The sequence below is a fragment of the Ailuropoda melanoleuca genome, chromosome 9 (assembly GCF_002007445.2).
Source record: "Ailuropoda melanoleuca isolate Jingjing chromosome 9, ASM200744v2, whole genome shotgun sequence".
In the NCBI taxonomy this organism is placed as follows: domain Eukaryota; kingdom Metazoa; phylum Chordata; class Mammalia; order Carnivora; family Ursidae; genus Ailuropoda; species Ailuropoda melanoleuca.
Window position 1 is genome coordinate 72,387,629 of NC_048226.1, and position 24,237 is coordinate 72,411,865.

General features: G+C 37.0%; 1 protein-coding gene and 1 pseudogene across 2 annotated transcripts in view; both read left to right on the plus strand.

Moving 5' to 3' along the window:
- The window catches only part of ZFPM2 (zinc finger protein, FOG family member 2), a 464,759-nt gene that overhangs the window by 297,016 nt on the left and 143,506 nt on the right, over positions 1-24,237 (plus strand). For both annotated transcript variants that reach the window (XM_034668468.1, XM_034668469.1), the window contains one exon: positions 13,327-13,438. In XM_034668468.1, the coding sequence (XP_034524359.1) occupies positions 13,327-13,438 (112 nt within the window). The remainder of the gene's footprint in view (positions 1-13,326; positions 13,439-24,237) is intronic.
- On the plus strand, positions 11,803-11,894 carry LOC117803913 (annotated as a pseudogene).

The window sequence follows — 24,237 nt, forward strand, 5'->3', positions numbered from 1 at the left end:
CTTAAGTTCTTCCCCATTTCCCCAAATCAGTATACATAATAATATAAATGAACACTTACTATTTGTCAGGTATCAGTGTAAATGATTTATAAGTCTTAATTTATCTCACATCACATCAGCCCCATGCGGTATTCTTATTCTCACTTTACAGATGAGGAAACTGATGCACAGAGAAGTAGAGTTTACTGAGCGAGATCACACCATAGATGAGTAGCAAAGGTTGGATTTAAACTTAAGCAATCTGACTCTAGACCCATGCTTTTAGCCACTGTGTTAACTGCCTGTCTGTTAAGTCTGTAGTATATGAACTGAGGTCCCTGTTTCTTTTCCTCATTGTGCTTATCACATTGAAGAAAAATATCGTACATCATAATATTTGAATTACAACTGAACTCTTTAGTTTCAGACCCACTGATTCAAAATGAACTACCTTTTTTCCACCTCTGCTCTTTTTCCACCCAATGCTTTTTACTGAGGCTCCCGTTAAACTTCCCAGTTTGACTTTGAACTTCTGCTGGCAGGTGAAACTGCTCTCATTATGTTTTGGTTCAGTCTACCTGTGAGCAACCCAGTTTAAGCTGGGGAACATGGTAACTAAACCCAAACTGAGATATTTCTTTAAGTGGAGATCCCCCTACTCCACCCCCATCAGGGAGCCAAGACTATATAATGCAGTTTAAGTTCCTTAAGTGGGTACATCCAGAGATTCTGAAGAGTGGAATTGACCAGTCAGGCACGAAGGCCTGGCTGGACTGCCTTGTAGCCCAGAGTGTACATTGATGCCTCACTGTGTAAGTGCTGTGTTGAGGCTCTTTTCTGTCTCTTGATCAGTTGGGTACCAAGAGAATCTATTATTCATTTGTTCCTGTGTGATCAGTGCTAAATTGAGTGAATTTTAGCCTAAAGACACTTTGAATCTCATCATGAATTCTGCTTATGATTTGAAATGTTTATATAGGCTATTTTTTATCCATTGTTAATCTATAAACATTTCTATAGGTATAAAAATGCCTGTAGTCACAAAAATAAAAATTTTAGAAGTATTGCCTATTTTCTAATATTTTTAATATCACTAGACTGTGTTCAGTTCTGTTTCTCTTATACCCACTTGATGCCTGATTTTGATATTTAGTGTCTCAACTAGATTTTTTAGACCCAAAACTGTGCAAATGTGAGAAATAATTCACTGTAAACCTATAAATTTCACAGCTCAGAAAACCCTGAAGGTTATTAATGAGGCACCATGCAATTAGCTTATACAAAGTACAGCTAGGAATCATGCATAATGTAAAACAGAAACTGCTAACCACTGACTCATGGAAGATCATTTAAGCTAGTTTTTATGGACATGAAGAATTGATATTTAACACAATTCCTAAGGAGATTCTTACTGCTGTAACACCATGGAAAGAATTTAGTTTTTTACAGATTTGCTAAGAGAAAAATAGAAAGCAGTTCATGGTTAAGGTACTTTCCAGCAATGTGAATTTGAACAACTTGTTTAATATTTTAGAATCTCAGTTTTTACCTGTACAAAATAGACGTAACAGTGGAATTATGAAAATTAATTTAAAAAGTAATGGCAGCACCTAGAATTTTAGCACATAGTTAATGCTTAATGAAATGTTATAAATCAGTGTTAGGGTAACCACCCAGCCAAAATTCTGCATTTTAGTGGAAACAAATTTCTTTAGGAGTGCTAGAAACATAAGCCAAACACTTGCATAGAATAACATACCTGTTATATCGTTAAGCTCATTACATATATTAACTCATTTAATCCTCAAAATAATCCCCTGACATAAATACTTGCATTATACTCATTTTAGAGATGAAGAAACAGAGTAGTTAAGTAACTTGCCCTAGGTTATACAGTTACTGGATGGAGAAGTGGTGCAGGCTCGGTCAGCTTGGCACCAAAACACAAGTTTTAAAATTTGACTATTAATAAAGCACAGTAAGTGTGATAATGCATACACACTTAATATACACATAATTTATCTTGGCTACATTTCTTAAAATTGTTCCATTTTTGAAATTTTTGTTCCATATGTTTTTGATACACTTTAGTAGTAATAATAATTAAATGGATATATAGTAAACTGATGTTGATAGAAGTAGAAAAACCAGGCTATAAATATGAAAGATTTATCACTGGGTTTTAGATATAACTACTAAAAATATAAGGTATATTTTATAGATTTTCAGTGTATATTGGAGAAAGCCTCAGTATTTTTAACTTCAGAATTAAAGTGTAATCCTAAGTTGTCATGAAGATCCCTTAAGATGAGTCTGTTAACCAATTCTCATCTATTACTACGCTGTCTCTTGGTCATGGACTATCAAATATGCATTGAGATTTCCAAAATGTATCAGTCATATACTTGACATATCATGAGCTTGATTATAAATATTGATTTAAATAATCTGTGTGTATGTCATTGAGGCACTTTTATTATCAATACATTGTGAGCATCTAGAAGAGATGTAACATCTTTCATCATTCTATTTTTATGAGTTTTATATATAGTAGATATTTAATAGATGTTTACTGAATGAATAATGAATATACCTAATTTATAGTAACGTAAAAAGTGATTATTTTAAAAGCAGATAACCTATATAAGTCCAGTCCCTTAAAACAGAAATGACACGGAGATATCCAAAAATAATGCTGATCAGTCATTACTAATTAGAATATTTATACATAAAGTTACATTTTTTTATGTGGCAAAAATCACATCTGGACAATGTAAACCAACTTGGTCTAACCTTTAATATCATACGCAGGCAGCTAAATGCAGAATTTAACCCCTGGTATTTGCACTCAACCATTAAGTTTTTATAGATGTGTTACTTTGTCATGTTAACGTTATTTAAATATTCTTTCTAGGGGTGCCTGGGAGGCTTAGTTGGTTAAGCCTCCAACTCTTGGTTGAGGCTCAGGTTCAGATCTCAGGGTCCTGGGATTGAGCCCCACACAGGGCTCCATGCTCAGCAGGGAGTCTCCCTGCGGATTCTCTCCCTATCCCTCTGCACACACACCCCCCCCCACCCAGCTCACCTGATTTCTCTCTTTCTATCTCTCAAATAAATAATAAATCTTTAAAAAATATATGTTCTTTCTAGTATACACGTTGATGCTTTTATTCATAATTCTATTCCTTTTGTAAAGAATATGGTTTGAGAAGTTTGTCCAGGGGCAGTGTTAATAAAGGTTTATCTCATTTGGTTCTGATTTCAGAGCATGCACCTTTAGTTGACCCAAACCCACAGGTGTATTGAACAAAGGTCCCCTGGGCTGGGAGCATATGGAGGTGAACCTGTTTCATTGGTCAGAGTCCTCTTCTGCTTGTTTTTCTCCAAGGATAGCAAGGCAGCTTGCCTCTGGAAGGGAAGACCACACCCAGTGACTTTTATTCCCTGGGAGTGCAGAATTAGTAGAGTCCTTCTGTATCTGTCAATTTGGAAAAAAAAATATTGAAAACCACTCTCGTGGTCAGAGTCTTACTTTAGATACTTAATTTAAGTGTTTGCAATATTCTTGTTATTAAAATGTCTCACAGATTAGATAAGCTTTGTTCCACTACTCTGCAGCACCTTCACACTTTTGCCAGCTAGAGTGCCAAGCTTTTAAGCTTTTGCACCCAACTTTCAATAACTTGTCTCATAAAAATCTGCTTTCCCAAAAGGTGCTATATTTATCACAGCACCTACTATATGGTTTAACAATGCCATCCTTTTTCTTTTTTCTCTTTGGAGGGAGACACCTTTCTCGTTCCCGTTCTTCCATTTTTGCCATAGGTATCAAATATCAGGTATTTTTTAATCAGATATATTTTATCAGGTATATTTTAAGTTCAAGATATAGGGGAGTTCTTAATAATGTATGGTTACAGATGAAAATAAAGGTACACATCATGAAAACAAAATGTGTAATGTTTTGGGGGGGAAATTTAAAACTTTGCATTTGGTTTTAAATTTACTCTATTATTAATATCAGGATTGCCCTTTTTCTTTGGAGGGGAAGGGCTGATATTAAGATTGGCTCCAATGGTAATAAGGAGACAGTTTAAAAGGTGTCCAAAAGATTCATTATATATTGCAGCGGATTAATTCATGAGGGACAGACATATCTCAGCATCTGAGGATGACTTTGTGCAGGATAGAGCTTTTTCTTTTTTCCACAGAATGCCTTTGGGGTAAATCTCAAAAAGAGACTGCTGAATAGAATTGACCACTATTTTTTTATGTGTAAATAGGTCATCGATAGTTGAATGTGTGTATATACATCTGTTACACGCTCTGTATAATTCTTCATACTAACATTTTGATTTTGACCACACCGCTGTCTCTGACTGCACCATTTTCCTTGTATTAATATCCCAAAGTAAAGTAAATTAGATGGCTTTATCTCCTGCTGGAGCAATAAAAAAAATAGTAGCATTTCCTTAAGTAAGTATAAGCCCAGTGTGTTGAATTTTCATATGTATCTTCTTCATACTCAAGATTTGAGTTTAGAGTTGACGAAAATTCTATGGTCGAAAACCTTATGATATTATTGTCAAGCTTTAAGGACATTGGAGATCATCTTACAAAGGAGAAAGATGAGACCATAAGAGGTTAAATGATTGGCCCCAGGTCACACAGCTGGGATCATGGCTTTCCGGGTCCCTGAACCCCGCCACAGGTTTATGTGAGGAGGGATACTCAAGAGTAATTTACTTTTTCCTTCCCAGGGCTTTGGTGCTGACACTCTTTTGCACATTGCACTAGGTGCAAGCCCAGAAATTCTGCCAGGAGCAAAACAACACTCCTTAAACACTCTGTGACTTTCAGAACTGTATAAAATAAAAGGTTGAAGTTAATGGTTGCCAGCTTGGAGGGAGTAGTTCCTCTTTGGAGCCAAATATATGTGGAGAACAGATGAGACTGTGGGAGTGAGTTGGCAAAAGGGAAAGAGAAATGAATCTGTTCTTTTTTTGAAAATGAAAGTATAATAAATATCTGGGTAACTTGGATGTTTATTTTTCATTTAGAGATTCTTCCCATTTGAAAAATGAAATATCTGTGTCTTTAATGTGAGTATTCATGAATAATAATTTTATATTATTTTTGTAACTATCATGAAATAATCTTTTTTGGGGGAAAGTAGAGAGATTATTTTAATGACCTGGATATATGGAACTATTTGTGTTCACATTCTTAAAAGATCATTATTTCTTATACTGAAATTCCTATATTCAAGCAGTGACTCATGTTGCGATAATGGGTTTTCATAATTTTAAGAACGAAAAGCAAATATACCTCAGAGATAATGATTATTTAAATTTTTTGGTTCATAGAGATAAAACTGTCTTTGACATAAGGAGTATGGATATAGGAGCCAAGAATTCTATCATTTTATTTCACACTCATTTTGTTTTTGAAAAGTCTCTTATCGTGTTTGAGATCCCACATACCACAGTGATCTTAAAGACACTTGTTAGCAGAAGCTCTCTGGGATTTCACTCTCATGCTGTCCTTAAGGGATATTTTGTAGAACTGTGCTCAAGAGAAACACTATTCTAATGACCTTCCTGGGATTTTCATTCATAAATCTGTGCCTAATGGTATAGTGGAGTGGTCCTCGTTAGAGCACATTGCTGATCCTTTCCAATATAGACTTCTCACGTTTTTTTCTAATTTAAGAGTATTCTTAATTTATTTGAACTTGAATTTGAAAATGTGCCTAGCACATCAATTTTTTCTAAGCAATGGAAATTTGATAATCTTCTAAGTGGAGTTTTGTTGTTCCTTTAACAATTACTGTAGGTAAAATACTTGGTATGAGTTTGGAAGTTCCTGAAGTTACTTCTTCATTTTTTAAAAATTTTTAAAAAGTTTTTATTCATTTATTTATTTAAGTAATCTGTACACCCAGTGTGGGGCTCAAACTCATGACCCCAAGATCAAGAGTTTCATGCTCTTCCAACTGAGCCAGCCAGGCACCCTGGAAGTTCCTTAAATCTATTTGTACATCTTTATCTTTCTCTCTCTCTCTCTCTTTCTCTCTCTCTCTGTCTCTCGTTTTTAGACACAATAAAGAAAAGGAAGATGGCACCTCTCACCCAAGGCACATCCCAATGTAGTTCAGTGGCCATTTAATTCTTTTTTAAATGTAAGCACATGACTTTAATGGAAACTCATAATGCACCTAGTCACGTCTGAGTGAACCTGTTTTTGTATCATCACACAGATAATGTTGATCCTACAAGACACATGTAATAGAGTTATTCTGTTTCTGTAGTTTAAAGTGATCCTGTTTTTTGAAAGAAAAAAAAAATTTGGCCTCCATAGCATCAAACTCAAACATTTCACATGGTGTCCTATATAACTTTTTAAAGGATGTTTACTAAAAAAACACAGTTTTATTAGGTGGAAATCATCATACTACATCATACATACAAATTTTCAAGTAAACTCTCTACCCAGTGTGGGGCTCGAACTGACTACCCTGTGATCAAGAGTCGCCGGCTCCACCGACTGAGCCAGCCAGGTGCACCCATACTAAGTTTTATAGTTCCAGTCAAATCAGTAACATTGAGACGATATGCTATGCACGGGATTACTGAAAACACAATTGTATAGGGTCTTGAGTTATATTACTTGACATTTCTCCCCACTCTTGGTAGCCCAAGATTTTAAGTTATTATGCCCCCATAGGTAGGCTGTGGATGAGGGTATTTTTAAGTTCAAGCTCACTGTCACTAGAGACTGCACACATTTAAAGGGAGAGTGATACAATGTTTTCATGACTATCAGATTGTGTTTGAATTTAATTCCAGTGTGGAGAACTGCTTGGATATATTAACTGAAACTTTTACTGTGTAGTAAAGTACGAGGTCAAACCACATACAGTACCATTTTTTTTTTCATTTAGATGTAGACAATAATTCAGTTGGGGGAGATTGGCCATTTTTCTGGTTCTAACTATATAAATCTAATGTCTACAGTAATTTGGAAAATTTTCTATGCCTACTATCAAATATGTTTTTATAGCTGAGAGAATAGAAACAGCGATGAATTGTTAAAACATATATGAATTTTGCCAAATAGGCTTCAGCCCTCTTCACCTATTGCCCTGTTAGGGAGTCAACATACTGAGAGCATTTTTATCAGCATCAAGCTACGTCTCATGGCATTGGCTTGAGATTCTATAATGAGATTTTGTTGTATTTCCTCAACTAAAGTCAATGGAGGCCAATTTTTCCATCAAGTGACACTTCTAGCTCTTTTAAAATGCTGTAAAATCAGGCTCTTCTCATAGGTCAGATTTTCCAAATTCTTCTAGCTCTTCCTAAGTCTCATTTTGGAAATCCTCAGCAAATATTTCCAGCAAAATTTGGAATCCCTAAGACAGCATTATGTCACCAGTTTCTTGGGTTAGAATTATCCTCTGTGCTTTACCTTTGGGCTGTCTACTTTTATCTCCATTAACCTTTTGGCTTGAGTATAAACATTTATTGAAGGCTACCTCCTTTGTCGGTCCAGTAACTCCAAAGGTTAGTGAGAAGTGGATGCTAGTTTGACCTCTTTTATCCACATTAGATGATTCTAATTATTCCTAAGAAATGACACTTTTGACCCATTTTGTCCTTGTCAAGTTTGTCTAGTTGTAGGCTGTCGAAGCATGAAACTCTGGGTTCAAACAGTGTCCAGGAGTGCACATTTTTCTAACTTACAATGCAGAGCCTCAAAAGTGCACACTATTTCTTTTTCTTTTTAAAACATGCCAGTTTAACTGAAACTCAGGGCTCCTGTTATGTACCTTGAATTGATTTATTCCTGAAAGAGACTGCCTAGATATGAAGTGCAAACTTTAACCTGTAAAAACCCATGGGTTATTGAATATAGAAAAAAAAATGAAGAAAACCTCTGCATAAGTGAGGATAGCTAGGTTTTGCTGAGGTTGCAAGCAACTCTAATATCACAGTGACTTTTTACATAAAGAAAGAAGTTTATTTCTTTATCATGCTACATGGCCGTCGTGATTCCCGGAGCTTCTTCCTTACACGCTTCCATGATCACTTCAGCAAAGACAAGGCATGGTGGTGAGTCTTTGGCTCTTATACCTTCTCTGTGGAAGTGACATGAGTCATCTCTTGTTCAATTTTATTGGTCCGGTGAATTCAGATGGCCATCCCTAACTTGAAAAGAGATCTGGAAAGCGGAGAGCTGGAAAAACAGATCAGGAGCAGTGGTGACTACCACCAGGTTTAAATTGGATACTTAGGAGTTTTGGTCTTGACTTTTATGTGAATAACTACAAACATGACCAGCACCTGAGAAACAGTAAGGATTCAGCAAATGTTTTTGGATATCTTTAATTCATTTATTCATGTAGCTATTCAGCAAAAGTTTGGCATGCATCTGCAGTGCACTGAACACCGTGCTGGTTGCTTTAGACGACTTTCCTTGAGATAGAAATGATTTGGCTGATGTGCATTCTGAAATTCAGGACATTCAACTTTTAGGTGGTTTTCTGGCCATGGAGCCTGACCGCAGCACATAATAGGATTCAAACCGAGGTCATCTGACTCCAAGAACGTTAATGTCCTTTTGGTTCCATCCCAACTGCAAGGTCGATGGTGAATCATGAAATGGTTTAAATACTTAATTGTAGAAGCGGAAATTAGTATAATCACCACCATGTATGTTCTTGTACTTGAAGACAGAGCATCAAGCATATCTAATGATTGTGGGATGACAACGTAGATTTTTTTTGTTATTCCAATGAAGAAGAAGCTGTTTCATGCTTTTGAATACTTTTGATAAGGGACTTGAAGTCTTTTTTTTTTTTTTTAATGTAAGTCAGTAAACCCGAATGCCTTTTGTATTAGTTTTCTATTGCTGCTGAAACAAATTACCACAAATTTAGTGGCTTAAAACAACACAAATTTATTATCAGTTCTGTAGATCAGAAGTCCAGTATGGATCTCATTAGACTAAAATCAAGGGGTCAGCAGGATGCATTTCTTTCTGCAGGTTCTAGGGGAGAATACGTTTCCCACCATTCGAGCTGGTGGCAGAATTCAGCTCCTTGAGGTTGCAGACTGAGGTCCCTGCTTCCTCGCTTCCTGAAATTGAGAGTCATCGCAGTTTCCAGACCCCACAGTGTTATAGTTTATAGCGTCAGTATGCCATCTTCAGAGGCAGCAAAGGCAGGTGGAATCCTTTTCATATGGAATCCCTTTGATCTCCTGTTTTGCCTTTCTCTTCTATGTGTAAGAACTCATATATTTATATTGGGCTTATCCAGATAATCTAGGATACTCTCACCATTTCATGGTCCTAAACTTTAATCACATCTTTAAAATCCCTTTTCCCAAGTGCGGTAACATATTCACAGGTTCCAGGGATTTAGGGCATGGACACTGTTAGGGGGTTGTTTCTCTGTCTATCATAACTTTTATATCCACTCTCTCCCAACATATTGTGCTAACTGCATCTTCTGTAGGATGCTAATAAACATCTTGGCCTTACTTTCTTTATTTGTTAAATTAGGGAATTAAACTCATTGAACTTTGAAGTTGCTTCCAGCTCTTAACATTCTAGACTTGTATGAGTCCTTATGATAGAGACATGGGAAAGTGAACCTAATGATCAATGTGGATATTATTGTTATTTTCTATTCATGGATTTTGCTGGAGTGTAGATTTCATATAATCCTGGATAGCTCCTTCCTTCTCACACTTGGTAATCTTCTTTGAAGTCAGTCAATCTCTACAAAAGTTGACTTCTTCAGAAAGAAATTGACTTACCTCCTCAAAACTGTAATAACTGGTCCCTTGAGATTTTTTATCTACGTATTATTTACTTTATAGCTTGGGTATAGCTTTTCAGCAAGTCTTTGCTACATTTTTGCTTTTGCTTTATTGGTTTAGAGTGAAAGAAATTGTTTTTCCTTCAATTCAGTTTCTTAATAAGTCAGATTCTACCTGTGCCCAGGTGGAATAAAGGTTTCCAAGGTTTTAAAAGACATTATGCCTAACTTACTACTAAGGAAGGATTTTATTTGAATCATAAAATTAATTCCTTCAAATCCAATTTGGTTATATACTAAATGGATAAAATGTTAATATCTAAGTCCTAGAGTTTAAAAATCAAAAAAGATAATTGAGGGGAAGTACAATACCCAGCATTTAGGGCTCAATAGATATAAACCATCAATATTGTTTTAACCATAGTAGTAGTAGTAGGGGTGGAGGTGAACAAGTCATCCCGATTTGCCCAGGAATTTCCAGTTTACGTGCTGAGAATACAACATCCTGGGAGACTCTTCAGTCCCAGGAAAACCCAGATGGTTGGTCACCCCAGGAGTGGTAGTGTCTGGAAACAGAGCTAGACATAGAAATGGGGTCCTCCTCCTACCAGCTATTTGACCTAAAAGAAATTATTAATCTTTGAGTTGTAGGGTTGTTGTTTTTTTTTTTTAATCTGAGAATGGACGTAAAGACTAAATAAGTCTGGGAAGAGTCTAAGAAAATCCCTGCACAACTAGCACATATAGTCGTACCCTTATTCTTCCTGGTTAAACAACCCTTACTGGTTTCCTTTGCCTAGAAATTTAAGCATAAAAAATTTTGCCTGGTATGAAAAGGTCCTTCAAAATATACTTCTCACCTGCCCTTCCAGGCACATTGCTGTTATTTTTCTTCCACTTATCAGTAATAATAATAATAATAAAGAGTATGATGATGATAGCTAATGCATATCTAGTGTTTTCTACATACCAAGAACAGCTGTAAAGACTTTGTAAGGAGTTAAAACCAAAGAGTCCCAGAAAGACTCACTATTTCCTGTACTCAAAACTCTCTTACAAACTGCTCAGATTTTGCACATGCTGTACCACCAATTGCAAATTCTCCTGTTTGTCCTTTAAGATTTTGTCTACATGTTACCTCCTCTGTGATATCTTCCCGGAAGATATCAGAAGTTTCTCTCTTGCCCGGCATTAATCCCAAAACAATTTACACATGACTTTGTACTCCTTACCATGCTACTTTTTGCATTATATTAAACTTTTTCTTATGTATCCGTATTTTTCACCAAAAAAGATGTCCTCATATTCCTAGCACCAAGCACAGGGCCACGATGGAGGCGGTTTGTATGTTCATAAATGAACAGAAGATTATAGTATCAGCAAAATCAATTGATTTGCTTTACACTAAAAGATTCCCTAAAGAATTTAAGTGATCAATATCTATTTTTCATATTATCTGTGGAAAATTGTAAAAGCTGATTTACTGTGTAGAAATCTGTGTGGCTTTAAGAACTGTGGAGTATAAAGATTAAATAAAAGGCATGGCTTTCCCATGAAATAACAGTACAGTAGAAATGGGGGAGGTGCCTGTTATTGTATTCCGTTCTTTAAAACCAGAAGAGAGAAGGTGTTAGCAATAAGGCCACAAAATCTCCTACATGTGGGTTTATTGAAATAGTGCACTGTCTCCTGTGACTTGTTCTGCCTACTGCTCCGAGACCTGCTGACCCTGATCTGTGGATTTACCTGTTTCTCTGGTAGTAAGAGAAGCTGACATATGCATAATTAAGACCTAATGTTTAATTGGATATGGGTCATTATCATTTCAGATTGAAGAAGCTTGCTTGTCCTCGATTCTGTTTTCAAACGGAAGTAAAAATGGTCACTCAGACTAATAACCATAAAGATAACTTGAAAACATTTTTGCCTGTATTGTTTAAAAAATGATATAATATAAAATTTTTCTCTCCTCTAGGGCTTTCCCCTAACTATCCTGGAAGACTGTACTTTCAGGGACAATTTCTGTAGTTTGTTACTAGAGAAGTTTCTCTGAATGTGTAAAGCACCAGATAAATATTTGCCAAATATTAAGATATGTAGTTGAAAAATTAAGAATTTAAAATGAATCAAAGTATGATAAAAAAATAGCATGCTAGTATTTCTCAGCATTGATCTGGTTTACCATCTCCTTTAATATTTGAAATATTTTTTCAGACTTCTTTTTTAATTTATCCATTATGATTGATTTTTTTCATTAAACAGTATGTTTTATGGTAGTTCTACCTCTTATAATATAATTGATACTTCAAGAAATGGGTTAACATTCATCTTATGCCTCATTGTCAATATGGGTTTGAAGCTAACAATAGATCTGTGTCTCAGACGCTATCATTGTTGTCGTTCAGCGGGTGAAATGGGTTTTCCAGATTCCTGAGGGATTTGAAATGACCAGATTACATGGAACTCCTCGAGTGAATACTTATTAATGCCAATTTGGGAAATTTGCAGCAAAGTCCCAAAATGAGCTGAGATCTCTTTGGCAGGATCATATCTAGGCGAAGATTCAGTTCAAAAATTACCTTGAGACGCTTGCATTGTAGCCTGTGTTGTGGCTTTGTGATATTTGATATACAGACATGGTCTGGTGGATGATAAAAGTCTGAATGCCAGTTCACTGTGACTCATCGGGAAAAAGCAGTCTTGCTCTAAAGCTCACCTGTTTCTTCCCAGTTTATTTCCTGCCACTTTTAATGTAATCAAAGACAGTTTGGACGCCAAGCAGCCTAAAATGATGAATCCTTTGAGCCTTATATTTAAAATGTACAACTGGAAATGTTTTGTTAGAACTAGGGTGCATGTCTCCGGGATCTCTGTGCTTCTCAGAGCGAGGGATGTCATGCTTTAGGTGCCCTGCATCTGAATTTATTCAGGATTCCTCTTTTATAGTCTTTTGGAGACAATGTATGGTGAATCATTAGCATTATTATTATTTCAGACTACATACCCACACTTAGTAGAGGGGGCTGGGTAGATTTCATTATTCATTCGAAATAAATTCCTACTCTAATATAAATGTTGCTCAGGATAGAGCTTTGAAATGGATCCTGATTCTTTAAATTCTTTCCTGTCTGTTTCAGGAAATAGTGAGATCCTGTTGATAGTAAAGTACAATGTGTCTAAAGTTCACTTCTAAACACTCTGCTCTTTGCAATGAAAGTCATCTGCATTCTCTTTATAATTCAGAGCCGCAAGAGATCTGTCTAATCTTGGAGATCTGATCCAGTATCATTTAGGGAAGAAAAAATCCTTGATAATAATTCTACCATTCAGATTAGTGAAAGCAGTAAAGCCTTACAGCTTCTGTCATCTTAAAAAGATATTATGAGACAGGGGAATAAGGACTTGGATTATGGTTTGGGAGATTTAGTTGTTTGTAAAAATAAAATGATTAGTACAGTTATTATTCAAGTTTTTAATCAACAAAGGCAAATGGCATCTGTTTGTTATCATTCTTTCTGCAGAAGACAAAGGCTCAGGTCCCAATGGTGCTGACTGCTGGTCCCAAGTGGCTCCTGGATGTGACTTGGCAAGGAGTGGAAGACAACAAAAACAACTGCATTGTGTACAGCAAAGGTAAATGCAGGATCATTTCCCTCTCTCTTTGCAAGTTTTGGATCTGAGCATGGCAGGACCGCACCAAGTGAGCTGGAATGGGAATGCAAAGTGAAATGTGATCCTCTCTCTTCCTTTTTCCCTCAAGAATCTCTCTAACCTGTGTTTCCAGCAAAGCCTACTGGTGCTTTTTCTTTATAAGACAGAAAGTGTTATACCATTAATGACAGCACAGCGCACATTTACCTAACGCCGTATTTGAGTGGCGTGACTGGTACCCTCCTTCTATTAGCTTTATTGATAGCCAGTTTGATGAAATCCCAGGTTCCTCTCTCTTAGACACTATCTACAGAAAGTAAATTCCTTTTGAAATTCAGCAATTCATGTCAACGTGCATGCTGCAGGAGGCACTGCATTCCAGCCAGTTTCTTGAAATCATTCATGATGGGGATAGCTGAAAGTGAAACCATTGCAAAGACTGAGAATTCTTCCCCATGGTGATTTCTAAGGGCAGGAGGCAAACAGGGAAAGAGGAAGCCAATGGCTTGTGGAGCTTTGCCTTTGATTTGCTCAGTGTGGTATCAACCTAGACCCCTCATCTAGGTACACCCTGTTTAGAAAGGAGCCGAAGGTCCATGATGGCACTCCCAGACACAGGCCCCTCTTCGTGTGTGGTGTGGTTTGGGGCACTTTTCTCCATATTCAAGTTATGGGCCCCAGCTCTGTACTCTTACAGTGAAATCCCTAATCGTGCCTCTTCGTAAATACTGCAAAACCTTGGGCTTCTCATGTTTAATTTCTTTAGCTTTCTTTTTTAACCAAACAGACCTACTGAGATCAAAGATTTATTTGCACACTGAACCTAGAAACCATAAAAGCATACAAGGGAACAAGCAAATAAGCACCCCTATCAATATATTAACATATAAAACACTAATCATAACATCAAAGACTCTTAAAAACTTGCTAGAAACAATTACAACTTGTTCCTATAATCATTACAATTTGTACACTTATAAGAGGATTGCCTTTAAACTACCATAAGCCTTTGAAAGTTGAAACACCGGAAAGAGGGAATTTGCAAGCTAAAAAAACAATCTGCACACCAGGATCTGATTATATTCCTTTTCCTTCTATAATTGCTGGTCCCAAACCCACTCATTTTTCTAACCTGAACTACCTGTGGTATGCTGGTGGGAGCTTTTAGCTAGAAGGGAAGTGTGATTTTCCCAGGATATGTCAATATGATCCATCAAAGTGGAAGGAAATGTTACAGTGAGCCAGTTTACCAATGCCCGCATTCAGAATGCAGACATACAAAAGAGGCCTTGGAATGTAGGATTAATTACGAGGAATAAATTTTTGTCGTACAATGTCTTATCTCCGTGATGGCAATATAATATGGAGGAACCAAGAAAATAGCTGTTCTCTTGTCATAATCCAAATCCATTGCATTTTTAAATCAGCCATTCTTTTGGGAGCGATGATTGTTATACTGTTATATCTAAGGAAAGAAATATGGCAAAATTGCAATTCCATGTTCAGTGGAGTACTTTAACTTGAACATGTTTATGTGTTTGTATTATGTTTGGCTATTTGTTAAGTCTTTTGGCGATAAATAATTTGGAGGAATTTATAGAAGGTTACTAATTAATTAACTCATAAAGCATGCATGAGCCCAAGTACGTGCTAGTCTCGTACATGGTTACTAATAACCGCCATTTCGAGCACCGCTGAATCCTCTCCATGGTACCGCCATACCAGATTGTACGCGTTTCTCTCATTGTTCTTCATTACCTTGTTTTACAATCATTATTATATGGGTTCAAGAAAAAAATAAAAAGCGAAAAGTTAGAACAAAAGGTAAAAAGTTAACTATTAACTTTTAGCAAAAGAAAAAACTAAAAAATTAGCTATTATTGCCTGCCTTTCTGATCTGCTCTGTGGTTGTTACCGAGGGCAAGAACTATGTCTTAGTCGCCTTCCTATCCTTAGTCTGGTATGCTGCCTGTACAAAAAAAAGCACTAAATAAATATTGATTGGCAGACCAGATAAACAAAGGATGAGTGGTTGCCAGAAACTGTAATAGACATTTCACATACTCGAATGATGAACCATATGGATTATGGCTATTTAATGGTTCTTAACCTACAAAAGGTAATTTGATATTGTTCAACTTAAAACTATTGGTATTGCGGTTCAAACAGCAGGGACTGCCGTAACTACTGTACATTATTTCATTTTGTCTTCATTTAATACCCCCAGTGAAGTAATTAATATACTACTCCATTTTACAAAAAGTGAATGGTGGGTTAGATAATTTGCCATGGTCACATAACTAGTAAGTGGTTGGAGTGGGGTTCAAACATGCATTTGTCTAACTTAGGGTCTGAGTTATACATATTAGAATAATTTCTCCCTGCATTAGGCTTTCAAACAGCTCAATGACATAGGTAATGTGTTTTTTTATTTTACATAGTTTGCCATTATGACTTAGAAAGATAGTATGGCTGTTCTTGGTCATGGAGAGCTAACAATGGAGTCATACTTGAATCCGGGTCTTGATCATTCCAAATCCTATATCCCGGTACTGTGGGACTCTGATTTCCCCCTGCCATTATTATATGATTAGTAAATTCTTCTGATCACTCAGGTATTTATGCCTGGAAATCACAAAGAGTATATATTATGGTATGGTCCTCCCCAAATACATTATACAGAATCCCAAGTTCATTAAAGAAAGAGCCCTATCACCTCATATCGCCTATCATGGCCCCTCTTGAAAACTCACCATGCCGGCTGGCATTAATACTCTGAGAAGTTCTATAGTAAAACACCTGTTTAACTCATTTGACCATATGATATATATAAATTTTTTTTCTCCTTTCAAATGGACAGCCATTGGAATTAGTGTTCTGGGTAACACACTCAGAAAAATTCTCCTCTAAGCTCTATTCTGATCTCCTAGATGGGCTTCAGAGGCCTGATACTAACTCCTACTATTCAGATTGCCTTTGGAGGGAGGGGATAGCTCACCAAGACTATGTCTCAAAGTTCTGTGAATACCTTAATATGCTGTGATTGTATTAGGGATCATTTGAGTCATGGAAAATATGACCCAAGGAAGCACTCCTATCAGGACCCCGTGGATTCTGAGTTTCCTGTCTTCATAGGCTTACAGGTATGATAAGGCTCCTTAAAGCAAAAGAGTTTTGTAGTTGGAAGGTTTGGTGATTTTGTTCATAAGTATTGACTTGGACATCTGTAATGTGTGAGGCATTTTCATAATATGTATGCATGTATGTATGTATGTAATTTATTATTTGGGACTGCTTTCAAGTGATAGAAATCCAAAGGAAATTGGCTTATCCAAAAAAAAAAAAAAGAGTTTGTGTGTGTGTGTGTGTGTGTGTGTGTGTTGGGGGTAGGGGGGGTCATAAAACTGAGAGTCCAAGGATGTTTTGGATTTCAGGAATAGCTTAACCCAGTTGCTCAAACTGTCCCCAGACTGTCTCTGTTTTCTGCCCCTTCTTTCTTTTGTGGGTTTCATTTTCAGAAACATTTTCTTTGGGCAGTGGGAAGCTCCAGACTTATTCTACCAGCATTGAAATTCCAGTAAAAACAGCTTTTCTGGGTTTTGATTAGGGCACATCACATACCAATCTTTGATCCAGTTAGTCACAATGACTCTCCCTGGCAGACTACAATCATCCTTAGAGTAGAATTAACCCCACATGAGCCACTGAGATAGAGAAAAAATAGTTCTCCAAATGAAACCAAAGTGCTGCTAAGAGATACAAAGGAATAGTTGCTCGATGGGCTAACTCTGTGCACTTAGATGCAACACGTGATTCCTAATGTCTAAGAAGCGCTCGCAGGAGATGACAAATTCCTGATGCCAAAATTTTATTTCCTTATTTCGTTTTCTGCCTAAAAACCTAAATTACTTATGAATTCTATGCCGGAATCATTATTAGAGGACCTGGCTATCTGAGAACATATCAGTACTTATTGACAAATAGAATGTAAAGTGCATATGTGTAGCATTTTTTTAAAACCCTGTGAAATTTTTAATATCATTTTCTTATGGTGTGTTAGGCCACTTAATGTGTAACTATTCCCATTTAAGAGGCATACTTACTTCTTAAAGTATTATTTAATGTGAGCTAATAGCAAAATTAAATATAACTATAGTTTTCATTTCCAGGGTGTCCATCAAATAATTATTATAAAATTATATTATATCACTTAGTGCTATGTGACAGGCTGCCATCATCTTGTTTTATCAAAGTAAAAAAGTATAGTATTTGGCATTAATATTGTAATCTGATGTACTTTTTCCCTACCTCAACTACCCCCTGTCATTCCAGAAAGTAATTAGCTCAGCCAGACATTGATGGACCAGACTTGTTGGGTCATCTGTTTTTTGCCATTAATCTCAACAGACTCCAGATAATTCTAATTTACTTATCTCCAAGGGAAAAAGACTGGAAAGCAGCATGCTGGAGTTAAAGGGAGGATGCTGGGGGTAGGATGAGCAAGGCCTGCCCGCTAACTCCTAAAGTCCACGAATGCCTGTTGAGCGCCAAAGGATCGACTTTTCTCCTCTATATACCACGGTGTTCTTTACTTTGTAGTATTTGCACAGTACGGTGACCTTCTTACATATTAGAAGTAAATGGGTTACTTCAAGTTATTTTTGTTTTTGTTCCTGAGTGCTCAGAATTAAGCCTTGAGCTTCTGGGTTTGTTCATTCAGTTCAAGTGAGGAATAATTGAGTGTTTCATGGAGTTGTCATTTCAGAGTAGACACATTCTCTAGGTATGAAGACTAAGAGAATAAACATTGTCAATCAGAAGAGTGAAAAAGTATCCATTTACCCTCACTCCCTCCCACCTTAACCACAAAGATTTGTTTGGTTTTTGTTTGTTTGTTTTTTAAAGATTTTATTTATTTATTTGACAGAGAGTGAGACAGCGAGAGAGGGAACACAAGCAGGGGGAGTGGGAGAGGGAGAAGCAGGCTTCCCGCTGAGCAAGGAGCCCAATGCAGGGCTCAATCCCATCATGACCTGAGCTGAAGGCAGATGCTTAACGACTGAGCCACCCAGGAGCACCCAGATTTGTTTTTATATGAAAGCACAGGATCATTGTAAAAAAAAAAAAATGTTGCTGGTATGTGACTTTGGGCAAATCATGTATCCTATAAATCTTGATTTCCTCAGCTGTGAAAATGGAATAGCCATGGCTGTGTTGCAGAATTTTTGAAAGGAAGAATGCCATAAACTTAACTGTGTATATCATTATAAATAGTATATTGCTAATTATCTTATACTCAATCCAGTTTGCCCTTGTGGACCTGTCAGTACAAATTTAGAGGAAATGAAACCAGGCCTATATGTTGGCATCCAGCAAGTGTGCAAGAAAACATGTCATCTGGTACCAGATTTAGAGCCAGGGATTCCAAAGCTCTCACTCAGTTACCGTTGAACCCACACCACAGGCCCTGCAGAGAACTGTATCATAGAATCAAAGGCCTGAAGCCTTTGCCTGAAGATGTTACTGGACTTTTTTCCCCTTGAACACATGATATTTTTATTTTTAGTGCAAGTCTTACCGAAAATGTCTAGTATCAAGATGATAATGATAATCCTGTTAATACTAATATAGCAGTCACCATTTACTAAGCACTTATTCTATGCAGGCATTGTTTTAAATACTGTATCTACATTTTCTTATTTACCATTTAACAGTCTCATGATATAAGCAGCATTATCCCTACTTTACAGATGAGTAAACTGAGGGTTTAGGTAAGTTAAGTAAATAATTCAAGTATCTTTGGCTTATACATGGTGAAATTGGGATCCAGTCTTGAGCATGTTGACTTTCAGTTCCCAATTATACAATTAACAGAGTTTTGATGATGCCCTTCACTGGGCCAAGATTACAAGTTATTGCTCTTCTTCACAAATTTGCATCTGTGTTTATCAGCAACTCTGTGTTCTTTTTCCCTCATTCTGTGGTGAGCTAAAATAGCAGTGACAGCAGTACTTTGTGCTAGTATCTCTGCTGCTTTTAAGACCACAGCAATTTAAAGTCACGTAGAAGGGGCGCGTTGGTGGCTCAGTGGGTAAAGTACCTGCCTTCAGCTCAGGTCATGATCCCAGGGTCCTGGGATCGAGTCCCACATCAGGTTCCCCACTACGTCAGGAACCTGCTTCTCCCTCTCCCACTCCCCCTGCTTGTCCTTTCTCTCTCTCTCACTTTCTCTCTCTCTCAAATAAATAAATAAAATCTTAAAAAAAAATTAAAAAAATAAAATCGCATAGAAGACCAGTCTCAAAATCATTCTGTGACCATCCTCAGAGTTCTGATTTTGCTTGTTTGCATAAATGTAACCATGCAATGATTTCTTTTAAGCTTTTATTGATTGTCTACTATGTTCAAGATCCTATGCTAGGCATTGTTGAAATAATGGCAGAAATTCTAATAGGACCTAACTTGGATGAGCAATGTTCTGCACACTGACTAAATCGATCAACTTTCCAAAACAAAAATCTTTTAGTATGAGGACTCTTGCAAAGTCTGGATGATTTTCCACCTGAAAATTGTTAATCTGTTGCATGTTGCTAGAATTTTGAAACAACAGCCTTGTCTAACATGGTAGCCAATTTTCAAAGTAGCCTATAAATTCCTGTTTAACTTCACCTAAAGGGCTTAATATTATATAAATAAGAAGCTATTTTAAAAAGAAAAAAAACCGTGCTCATATTTTAAGTGTTATCTAACCGTTCTGTAATTCATAGAAAATGTGTAACTGTTGTCTAGTTTTATGGTATTTTTAAAAGAGGGTGGGTGCCTGAACCAATATTTAACAGCGGGAATTATAAAATCATAAGGCGATTAAGTTAGCTAGTCGCGGAATTCCAATATTGCTTTTTAAATGACTTCAGGATATAGGAGGTACTAAAGTTATTATCTGTTATCAGGAATACAGTGGAATTGTACAACTGGATAATAACCAAACAAACTGACACAATGTAAAATTACATTATCAGTGTGTTAAAACAAAATTGCGCCCTAAAGGAGTCCACATGCCAGCTCAGAGCTGCAGTGTAATTATGCTTAACTCTGATAATTAAAATACAACGGAGATCAACAGAATCATTTTCATTAAGAAAATTATTAATGATGGTGGTATAACAGTAATTGATTGCAGAGCACCACAGGATAACGCAATGCCGAAAACCCAACATGTTTCATGAACATCTGAGGCTCTTTCTGGTTATGTTCTATACGCATGAGAGATGTTTTGAGGAGTGAGTATTCTAGGAATCAGGGATTGTAAAAGTGGCTGCTTTAGAAAACCACCATTTGGATTCAAATTGTCATTTCTGAGGGGTTCTTAAGGTCAAGACAAGTGACCCCACTAGTGACTACGTTATTTACAGTAGAGCTGTCTGTTGCAAATTGCAGAGTGACAGCAACTTCAGCAAATATCAGGCATTCTGTCATTTCCTTTTCTTCCTACATGTCTATAGTTTTTACAGTTATGTTAGTGATTTACTTGGGTTATTTCAGTCTGGGTCTGGTCTAACTAGTTTATGTCCTTAGTTATTGCTAATATTTGCTATGTGATGTGAGAAAATACATTTGTTTTCATGTCAACATCACTAATGAAATGTTAGTAAATAATTCTGCATGATAATACCATTAATTACCCCAGTGGATTAGATGTGCTATCATATATTGGAGAAAAAATATCTTAAACCACCCTGGACCCGTATATGAATGAAACATCTTGTCTCTAAGGGGTAAAAACCCAGTCAGGATGTTGGTAAATGATAAGAACTAAGAATGTATCAGTTTTATAAGTATAAAAATGAGAAATGGAGAGTGGGGTCTTTTGAGAGGTGACTCACTATCATTCAGGGATGTTAGCTTGTCATTCAAAGAGATGCTAATCTTGAAAGCTACCCCAAAAAGTATCTTTGACAGCTAAGATAAGGGACAACTCTTTAGGGTAGATTTTTTTCAGAGTGAGATACTGTGACTACTTTTTGAAAACAGTGTATATTATGTAGAAGAAATTATTATGTTATAATTTCAAATGAAAAAGTATCTAAAGTTTTGTTCCTGGTATGATTATGATTATAATTATGTTTAAAAAGTGCATGTGCAGGAAAACATACTTGAAAGAAATACCCTGAAATTATAAGAGTATTTCTGTAGAGGTGGTCAGATTTGGGGAGGATTTTTTTGTATCCCTCTTCTATAATTTTCTTTACATTGATTATTTTCCTCATATAATTTAGGAAAAATATTTGCAAATGAAAATCATTCTCTGTCTTAACTACATTCTTGCTCTCCTTTTTATACAACCCAAACTAAAAGAACAAAGAAATCTTTGCCTTGCCCGCAAAATATCGCTCATCCATAGAATTTAAATTATTCTTTAGCGAGATAATTATTTTTTCTTTCGTATCTCTATGAATGTCCTGACACAATGTCTTTCACAAGATAATTTTCTAAATAAAATAAAAGTAATTGAGCCAGTGCTTTGTGCGTGAGACGGCACAGGTGTCGTGAGTGATACAGAAGACTGTGGAACACCCCCACCCCAGCTTAAGGAACTCACGGAAAGACCTTAGTTGACGAAGGTTGCATAAAACAGAGTTCAGTCTTACAGGGTCAAAGAAAGTTGACAGAGAGCGTGGAGTTTTGGTTGGATATCGAAAGTTGAATATGAAGTTTGAGAAATAGGGAAAGGCATTTGAGGAGGTTGGAATTGTGTGTAAAAGGTTGCGGACTACAGTGTGTACAGTGTTTTCATGAGAGTATTGGCACACAGTTTAGTTAGAGTAGAGAATTTACAAATAAAACCAGTGAGGAAGCTTCCAAGAGTTTCTGAAGGCCATGTTGTGGGTTCCCTTCAAAATTCAGTCTGAAGACCTTGCAATGGAGGCAGTGGAGAGCTACTGAAAGTTTGAGGCACGATCACATTGGGATTTTAGTGAGATTTAGTAAGATGTGCGTCCAAGGTTCAGCTTAGGTCCATCCCTTAGTAAAACTAAGACTTTATCTGTCAAGGAAATAGCATCGTAGCTACACTCCCCTAGAAGACAGTCATCTACCTTGATCTACTCATTACCTGATTCCTATAATGTTTCAACTCCAAATGAACCTCTGACCCTTCCCCTCCACGACCATCATTTTCCTATCCACTAGTCCCCGCCTCACCCGCCCCGCCCCCGTCCTTAATTCCAGATTACCTGGCTTGAATTCTGTGGGTTTATGATTCCAGTCACTCTGTCATACCTCCTCACCCTTCTCTCTCTCTGACCTTACTGTACTGGCCTGACAATACCCCCTTTCTGGTCAGTTCAACTCTCCACCTTCCCCTGGCTACATCCAAGCAGGAGAAGTTAGGTAAATTAGTATCAGTGAAGTGCTTAGAATAGTGCCTGATCCACAGTGAGTGCCATACAAATGTGGTCAAAATTAAACAGACAAATCAACAACACTAATGACAATAATAAAATAACAGCAACAAAACCCATTGCTGACCAGTTGGTATTACATTTGACCACAAAGTGAATGTGAACCCTCAGTGTATCTACCTAGCAATACAGACTTATTTTCCTAATCAGTGTTCAGGGCGACTATTTCAGACTTTCGTCTCCCCAAATATATAGCATCCCTTATTAGATGATGACCTTGCTTCTTGTTTCACAGAGAAAGTGGAAAAGTGGAAGTCAATATAACCCTCCAGAGGTTTCCCATCACAGTCACACTGATTACAAGGATTGATATGACCCATGTGACCAAATCTGGCCCACCGCCTATTTTTGTAAATAAAGTTGAATTGAAACACAGCTAAACCTATTTGTTTATATTTGTCTGTGGCTATAAGAACAGAGTTGAGCAGTTGCAGAGACCCTCTAGCCTGCAAACTGAAAATATTTACGATTTGGCTTTTTATAAAAAAGCTTGCCAATCCCTGAACTAAACCTACAAAGTCATGACTTCGGCTTAACAGGCCCTTCACGATCTGCCCCTGGGTACCTCTGTGGTTACATTTACTACAACTCCCCAACTACTCTGTTCCCGTGGCACAGACCCCCTTGCTTTTGCTTGAATGGCAAAAGCAAGAATGCCTCTGCCTCAGGGCCTGTTACTGTGCTCTGCCCCCACATTGCTCCCTCTCTTAACTTCATTCACAGCACCCTATAAATGTTGCCTTCACAGAGGGTCTGCCTAACTACTCTGTTTCTCTCACTCCTTCTTTCCTTTTTCTCTTCTGTATAAGTCAGCTTTGGCTACTATAACAAAACAGCATAGACTGGATGACTTAAACAATAGACATTTATTTCTCACTATGGAGGGTGGGAAGTCCCAAGATCAAGGTACAGGCAGATTTGGAGACTGATTAGAGGCCTCTTCCTGGTTTGCCGATACCCACCATCTTGCTGTGATGGAGGGAGAGAAAGAGCTCCCCCATGTCTCTCTTTATAAGGGTACTGATCCCATCATGACCTAATTCTCTCCCAAAGGCTTCACTTCCAAATACTATCACATTAGGGGTTACAGCTTTGACATAAAAATTGAGGAAAACTATTCAGTTTATAACATCCTCTCTTATTTATCTTCATATTTGTCATTTTAGCATTTATCTATAATTTTGTCATTATCTCATCCATAGAATGAGCATTCTTCAAAGATAGGAATTCCTCTGTTTTTTAAGCAGTGCATGACACCTAGTAGGTGCTCATTAAATATTCATGAGTGAGTGAATGGATAAATAAAGGAGTTGTAGCTCA